The sequence below is a fragment of the Arvicola amphibius genome, chromosome 4 (genome assembly GCF_903992535.2).
Source record: "Arvicola amphibius chromosome 4, mArvAmp1.2, whole genome shotgun sequence".
Classification (NCBI taxonomy): Eukaryota; Metazoa; Chordata; class Mammalia; order Rodentia; family Cricetidae; genus Arvicola; species Arvicola amphibius.
The window spans coordinates 111,596,374-111,605,092 of NC_052050.1; the positions used below are offsets into that span (position 1 = coordinate 111,596,374).

The following is an 8,719-nucleotide window of genomic DNA, read 5'->3' on the forward strand; positions in this document are numbered from 1 at the left end:
GACTGTATTAAAAGATCCAAATGGAACACAGCCTTTATGTCCAGCACCTGGAGGCAGAGGTTGGTGAATATCTGTGAATTGGAGGTCAGTGTGGCCTACGTCGTGAATTTCAGTCCAGCTGAGCTACTAGTGAAAACTTCTCATGAAAAAAGAAAACAAGCAAACATAATCATATCAAAACAATAACAACAAGCAAAGCAACAAATATCATGGCCTAGGGACATAGCTCAGTGTGTAGAGCACCTGCTTAGCCTGCTTGAGGCCCTGGGTGTGATTCCATCAGGACTCCTAGGGTCTCAGCCCTATCATGTCAGCACTTGGGAGGTGAGGAGCAGAGAGGATCATGGGTTACAGGATACTTCATCAAGGCTGTGACACCTCTTGTTTCTTGTCTGTCTACACCCAGGGCTCTGCCCTTCCCACAGGTTGGAGGGGACTGGTGAACACGTGGGCTGTGTGGCCACGTGGGCAGAGGAGGCAGGGCTCACTGTTCTAGGCTTGGGAATGACTGGGATGTGTGACATCAGTCAGAGTTTAAAGGGAGCCAGGTATTGAGTGGGACCTGGGACCATCTGAAGTAACCTAGTGTTACTTTTATTATTTTAAAGGAATTTCTTTTTATTCAAAGCAACTGTGAGCTGCCGGAGTCCAGAAGAGCAGCTGTCCACTTGAGCTGTTACGGGCTGCAAGCCCATGGTAAGGACCTCGTTGGAAGCTGGAATTAGAGGCTAAAACCTCTAAATCCTTGAAAGGATTCAAGGCTTCCACCACTATAGGGTAACCCAGGCCACAACGGTTGGGCGACAGCTGTTTCAAGGAGGGACTGTGAAAACTGCAGGACAATTGAGTCAGCTTGTCCCTGCAGGGCACCCCAGAGCCAAGGGTCAGAAGTAAGCCCACCCAGGTCCAGACCTTTATTCCCAGCCTGATGTCACAGGCATCGAACTTGACCAAACTCCAGGCAGAGACCAAATGTAACATCTGTCATGATGACCTGCAAGACCCTGTCACCACAGAATGCGGACACAACTTCTGTCATACCTGCCTCACGTCCTTCAGTGAAGATCCACAAGGTGGGTTCTCCTGTCCTGTCTGTCGACAGCCATGCCAAGTGAGGAATCTCACATCCAATGTCCAGCTTGGGAGCATGGTTGAAATGGCCCAGCAGCACCACAGCGAGACGAACAGGAACAACAGTCAGGAGACCAGCACTCGATGTGAGCAGCACAACCAGGTTCTGACCTTCTTCTGTGAGGAGGACCTGCAGCTGCTGTGTGACCAGTGCATCGGGCCTGGGAGCCACAGCAGCCATCAGGTGACCCCCGTTGCAGAGGCTGCCTCTCAGAACAGCGAAAAGTTTTGCGGTTTTATTAAGTCCATCAAGAGGAACATAATAGAGATTCAAGACTTAAAAGACCTTCAAAGTGAAAGAATCAAGGCCTTGAGAAAGAAGACAGAAGCCCAGAAGCAAGAACTGACATCTGAATTTGAGAGGCTCAGCCGGTTTTTAGATGGAGAACAGCAGAAAGCTTTCTCCAGGTTAAAGCAAGAGGAGAGGGATCTCAAGCAGAAACTTAGTGAAAACATAGCAGCATTAGAACACTATATTTCCACAGCCAGCAGTCTCAGGAGCAATGCGGAGAAGAACAGGAAGCTCTCGGATGTAGAAATGCTGTCGACAGTCAAGGACTTCTACCAGAAATCTGAGAGTCTTTGCAGCCCCGACATTGTCCCAGCTCAGATAGGAAGAGAAGCCTACAACTTTCCTCCTCAGTATTCAGCTCTGCAGAAACTGATACAGCAATTTACAGTTCAGGTAACTCTAGACCCAGAAACAGCCCATCCAAACCTGCTTGTGTCTGAGGATAGAAAATGTGTCACATTGTTAAAGAAAAGACAAGGTCTTCCACGATCTTCAAAAAGGTTTACCAGGAGTCGTGTTGTGTTGGGGATTCCAAATTTTAATTCCGGGAGACATTACTGGGAGGTGAAGGTGGGAAAGAAGCCCGAGTGGGCTATTGGTATCTGCCAAGCCAATCTGCCCCCTGGAGCAAGATGGTCCTCCTCTGCCCCTCTGGAATGCTGGAGGATCCTCTGGCAGGGTGACTGCTTTGTGGTCTCAGGAGCTGCTGACCCAAACTCTAAGCTGAAGGTCACAACACCCAGAACCATTGGCGTTTTCCTGGACTATGAGCTGGGAGAGGTCTCCTTCTACAGCATGCCTGAGAAATCTCACATCTACACTTTCAGGGACACTTTCACTGAGCCCGTTTGCCCTTATTTCCACCTGAAACTTCATTCAGAACCACTTAGGCTGTGCTCTGCCTCAGATGGTGAGCAAAAATCCACAGGTGGTCTTAACTCTGACATTTAGTTCAGACTCCATACTCCCTTGCTCCCATCCCAGGTGGTCCCTAGGGTTGTACAGCTGAGGACGACTCTGAATTTGTGCTCCTCCAAACTATACATCATTGATAGCATTATGGGTGTGAGTGCTGTACCCACATTCTCTTTTATTCATTTATCTTTTTTCAAGGCAAGTTCTTCCCGTGTTGCCCAGTTTGGTCTGGAACTTGCTAGGCTGTCCAGGCCGACCCCTGTCAGCATGCCTATCTCAGCTTCCTGTGCTCTGGGTTACAGCCATGGATCAACCCATCGGGCAACAGGTGTATTTTTTAATTTCTGTGTCTCACATCTGAAGTTTTGTTATTAAATCCCATGCCTAGCAAATGATGGACCACAGAGCCACACACATCTTTGTCATCTTAGAGACTGTCCTGGGGAGTCATCCAGGCTAGCCTTAATTAACTCTGCTGTCCCTCCTGGCTCAGCACATCCAGGTGGCTCGAATCACAGCCCTGTATCACAGGCCAATCGCACCTCAGAATGTGATGGGAGTTTTAAGAGTATATTTATTTTATATCTGAGAGGGTCTTATGCAGTCTAGGATGGCCTTAATCTTGGTACAAAGCAGAGGCTGACTTTGGATTCGTGCTCGGCTATCCTGAGTCACAAATGCCCAGCTTTTCAAATTTGTTCTTGAAGATACCCCAGTTTCCTCAGAATCTCAGAAACTCCTGAAATATTCATAAGCAACTGGATTAACAGTTGCAGAATTCTAAAAGCTTTAAACCTTCCCGAGTTTTTGTTTTAGTAATCAGATCATCAATGTTAACCTCCGTCTCTCCCTCCCTTGCCCTGGCTCCATTCTTCCCTCCTTTCCCCATTTCCCCCTTCCCTCGTCCTTCAGATCCAGCACTAGGGATTAGGTCCAGGGCCTTGAGCTTCTGTGCATGTTCTCCACACTGACCTCACAGCATCGACCCTGCTTTACCTTGTTGTTGTCTTGTCAGTGTGTCCAGGCTACCCTTGAGTTTGTTATTCTCGCCCTTCACACCCATTCCCCAGTAGCTGGCACTGCAGGCTAATGCCTCTGTGTATCTATATATTTTAAAAATTTGTGTGTTTGTATATGTGACAGAGACAGACAGACATGCTAACTGACTATAGTTGAGGGTGTGGAGGTCACTTCTCTTCCTCTATCACATGGCCTGGGATTGCATTTAGCAGTGAGGTCATCAGGTTTGCAAAGGGAAGCACTTTTACCCTGTGAGCCTTTTCAGCCCCTGATTGGTTCATGGTAGAGGAGGGAAAGAAGGGAGAGGAGGAAAATGCTGGGTGAGAGAATCTGAGATGTTGTCACCAGAAGGGGAGACAAACTGTTGAAAAGGTCGTTGTCACCTGATGGTTGAAAACTACAGGTTGAAATGTGACAAGGTTCCCATGAATGTACTGATTTTATCCATGAAGTTTTAATAAAATGAAAATGACTCTATCCTCGGGGCTTGTTGCTATTACTCTTCTCATAGTTTTTACTTCATTCTTTTTTTTCTTTTTCTTTGTTTTTCGAGACAGGGTTTCTCTGCAGCTTTAGAGCCTGTCTTGGAGCTAGCTCTTGTAGACCAGGCTGGTCTCGAACTCACAGAGATCCGCCTGCCTCTGCCTCCCAAGTGCTGGGATTAAAGGCGTGCGTCATCACCGCCCGGCTACTTCATTCTTTTATTTAAATATGTATTCCTTTATTATGTCTATGTATATGAGTTCTCTATCTGCATGTATGCCTTCATGCCAGAAAAAAACAGATCCAACTATAGATGGTTGTCAGCCACCATGAGGGTGATGGGAATTGAACTCAGCACCTCAGGGGAGCAGCCCATGTGCTCCTTACCGTTGAGCTCTCTCTCCATCCCCCTCTACTTAATTCTTCAATGTCCAGCTTGGTGGCTCATGGCTCATTTCTGTCCTTAGGAGGCAGAATTAGGAGAATCTGTTTTCTTGCTTTGGGGGGTTAGGGGTGGTAGTGGATTTTTGCACTTCCTGGTCCCATCTCCTGAGTGCTAGGATTATAGGCCTGTGCTACCATCCTGAGCTGTAGGCACTGTGGAGAGAGCCCAGGGCCTCATGTTTACTAGGCAAGCAGGCTGTCTACCAACTGAGCTGTCGCTCGGGTCCAGAAGTCAACTTCCTTTCATTAAAATTACATTTATGTGTGTGTTTACTGGTGGCCCTGTGCCATGACAGTCAAGTAACGGCCACAGGAGAACTTGCTGGGAATGGTTCTCTCCCTAAACTTTGAGTTCCAGGAATCTATTCTAGTTCCAGGGAATAAGATGCCTCCTTCTGGCCAGTGTAGGGATTAGACATTCCCAAGTAGATACATAAACATATATGATGCAGGCAAAACACTCACACACATAAAAATAATGTAGAAATGTGTACTATTCCTCATGCAGTAAATGCCCACAGAGCACCCCTGCTGAGGCCATGAGTAGCAATACTCATGCACACAGGTGTTCTGCATTTTTTCTTTGCCCCTAAGGCCCTAGTCTCTAGCTCTTTTTTGCTCCAAAGGCTCTGTCTCCAACTTAGCTCTCAGGAGCTGGGCACAGGTGAAAAAGTCCCATTTTAAGTTAGCATTTAGAAGCGTCTTCTGTTGTTGCAAGCTGTCCTCTGACTCACTCTACAGTAGAGCAGGATGCCAGCTCTGGACTTGCTGTATGTTGACATTACAGGCATGGGAACAGGCAGGGCTAGCAGATGATTTGGTAGGATGTTTTTGCGACAGGGTTTCCCTCAGATCCACAGCAGTCCTTTAGCTTCCTGGGTACTGGAATTACTGAGACACTATGCCCAGTTCCCTGTGGATTTCTTTTGTTATAAATGATTTCTTTTGATTTCCGTGTGTGTGTGTGTGTGTGTTTGTGTGTGTGTGTGCGCACGCGTTCGCGCACGCACGCATATCTGTATTTAGGTGTCTGCACGTGCCAGGACAGGAGCGGCTGTCAGATTCCCTGTCAGGAGCTGGAGGTAGAGCAGGCAGTGTGAGCCACCTGACACAGGTCCTGGGGACGGCCGCAGCCTGGAGGGTGAGCATGCACCAACATTTCCAGGAGGCTGTGGTCTGGACTGAAGGCTGACTGGGCAGTGCTGGGTAGAGACCAACTTCAAGGTTTAATGCTCTAGGCAAACACTTGCCCTGAGCTGTGGACCAACACCAAGGCTGCAGCTGGTTATTAGTAGGGATGAGGTGTCGTGAAGTCCCAGCTGACTGAATTCCATGTGTAACCAAGATAGCCCTGAACTTGACCCTCCTACCTTCACTTCCCAATGCTGGGATTATGGGCATGGCCACCGCTTCATGATACATGGCTGCAGTTTTAGAGGGGCTTCCTCAGTAAGCGACACACAGGAAGGAAAGAATATGTGAGAGTTGACCATGCTGGCACAGGGAGAAACAGGTGCGCAGGCCCTGAGGTGAAAACAGTGAGAACACAAAGGAGATCAAAGCAGAGCCAGCAGAGAACCCGGAGAACTTGTGGAGAGGGAAGAGGAGTTGATTTTCTAAGGCCCTTCTCTGTCAGGCCTCTATCTGACAAGGAATCATGTGTACAGGAACATGACCTAATGTGTGGTTTAGATCTCTGGGGCTGACAGCTGACTTGGTGGTTAAAAGGCACTGGCTGCTTTTCTAAAGGACCCAGGTTCAATTCCTTGCAATGCCATGATGACCCAACCCTCGGTATCTCCAGTTCCAGTGCATTAAATGCCCTTTCTGGCCGTCTCAGGCAGTAGATAAGCACATGCTGCATAGACACACATGCAGGCAAAATACCATACACATGACATATAACAATAATTTACATAAAGAAAGGTCTCTGACTGCCAGGGTAAAACATAAATGTTTGGAGCAGTAGAGTTGAGATAAGAATCAGTGTCCTGAGGCCAGAGTGATGGCTCAGTGGTTAGAGCCTTGATGCTTCTCCAAAGGACCTGGGATTCATCCCCAGCACTCAATGATGGCTCCCAACCTGTAATTCTAGTTCTCAGTGATCTGATGCTCTCTTTTGGTCTCCATGGGCACCAGGCCTACACACTGCACAGGCATATAAGCAGGTAAAACATACATGCAAACATAGTAAAATTGAAACCTATTTAAAATAAAAATGTTTATTAAATTAAAATTTAATAAAATAAGGAATATATATATTAAGAAATTTTATTCTGTGCAGAGGCACAAAATTAAACACTAATTGTATTAAAGACATTAAATTAAAAATAAGCATGTTAAAGATTTACCAAAAAAAGAAAAAAGAAAGAATAAAGAGGCTGAAAGTGAAGCTCAGTTGGGAGCATGTGTGAAGGAAGCACTGAGCTCAATTCCTGTTCCATGAAGGGGTTGAAGAAGGGGATGCCTATATACCCAGCACTTACAGGTGGAGGTGCAAAGATCAGAAATTCCGTATCATTCTTGGGTACACAGGCTTTGAGGCCAGCCTGGGCTATCTGATACTTTGCCTCAAGAAACAAGAACCAAAACATCACACAAGAATATCCCAGGAGAAAGATGAACAAAGGATTTGGGATGCATGTCACAAGAGAGTCATGAAAGGTCACAGATTGGAATAGGAACCAATTTCATTCATATTCAAAGAAACGGCAACCTGGGTATGGAAACTGAACTCTACCTTCTGCAAGCTCCATATGTGCACCTACCTACTGAGCCATCCTTCCAGCCCCTGGAAATTGTGTAAGTTCAATATGTGAATGTTATTACTTTTTGGAGACCCAACCGTGTTACCAGCAGAAGACATGTGTGTTTTTATCTTGGGGGAGGAAAATCTTGAGACTGTCTAGCAATGGCTGTATCTAAAGGAAACAGGAACTTACTGTCCACAAGCAAGAGTTCATAGGATCAAATGAACAGTCCTGGCCTGTCAGGTGGTATCCGTCTTTTCACTATATAATTATGTTTGGCTCTGCAAATAAAGTGTTGAGTATTAGGCTAAACACAGCAGGCTTCAGAACAAAGATCTCACTCAAACGCCCTCTGTGAAAAGTCTACGTTAGGTATAGAGACCTGACATCCATGATCTCAGCAACTGAGGGAGGAAGCAAGAGAATCCAAGGCCAGCGACAGCCACATTAGGTCCTATCTCAAAATCCAAAGACTTCCTAAGGTGACACACGAAGGTACCAATTGATTAAAAGGAGCTCTAGGATAAAACCAGAAACAATGCCACATAAAAAATTTTCATTTCATCGTAAGAATTATCTGTTTGATAATACCTATACATACATGGACTTGACATGTTAAACCCATCACAATTTGGAGCTACAATGCAAGACCAAAAAGTGTCTTTTTCCTATTTAGACAATGAAAAAATGTAGTATTCTGTGACATGTGTGTGATATGTGTCAGTGCACATACAAGATTAACATGTTGAAAGTTTCAAGGTCAGAAGACAAATTTCAGGAGTTGGTTTCTCCTCCACCATGGGTTGGTTCCCAGGCTCAAAATCAGGTCATCAGCCTTATTGAACAAGCACTTTTCAAACTGAACCATCATACTACCACTATGTGGTCAAATTTTAACTCAAAGACACCCTTATTTTATATATATATATATATTTGTGTTTTGGGAAAAGCAAAGGGGAGAAGGGTCTCTTTGTAGCTCTGGCGGGCCTGAAACTCACTATTTGGACCAGGTTAGTCTTGAACTTCCTGTGTCTGCCTCCCAAGTACTAGGATGACAGCTGTGGGCCACCATGCTCAACTAACTGAACTTGCTGTAAATCAAAGTGTAGCAGAGGGATCTATGGCAACTCCCTGAAGAAGGGCAATGGTACAGTAAATGACAGATGATTTCCTAAATCTCTTGCCAGTCGTAGCTCTCCCCACATAGCAGGTGTCACCCCCTCTCCACTGGGTCTCCTGCTGCCCCAGGATTCTTCACACTGTATTTCTCAACAATACACTGCAGAACGGGCACTGCATATGTCCTGGTGAGATCGGTCCTATACTGAGGAAAGTGCTCTGTGCTTTTGGAGCAAGGTCTCATCTGTGGGCTGAGCTGGTGGTGATCCTCCTGCCTCAGCTTTTCAGGAGCTGGGACTACAGGTGTGACTCACCATGAGCAGCAGAAGGAAATCCTGGTACAACTGACTCACAGGCAGAGTGTTTGCTCATTCTGTGTGAGGCACTGGGTTTGCCCCCAGCTCTGGAGAACAAACCAGCAAACAAACCACAACAGATTTTCCCTCACCTGATCTGCCCTCACTCATACCAAATGCCCATGAGACTCTAGAAGAAAACAGGGAGCACCAGGAACGATGTCTTCTCTCAGCAGCTGACTGTGGCAAGAACGGACTGGTTTGAAACA

General features: G+C 46.3%; 1 protein-coding gene across 1 annotated transcript; it reads left to right on the forward strand.

Annotated features, from left to right (window-relative positions):
• Positions 1–928: 928 nt before the first annotated feature.
• LOC119811594 (tripartite motif-containing protein 75-like) lies at positions 929–8,715 on the forward strand. The gene is made up of 4 exons (XM_038325500.2): positions 929–2,333; positions 5,329–5,426; positions 7,760–7,920; positions 8,556–8,715. Exons 1-4 carry the CDS (start codon positions 929–931, stop codon positions 8,713–8,715), a joined length of 1,824 nt encoding a protein of 607 aa, XP_038181428.2.
• The last annotated feature ends 4 nt before the right edge of the window (positions 8,716–8,719 follow it).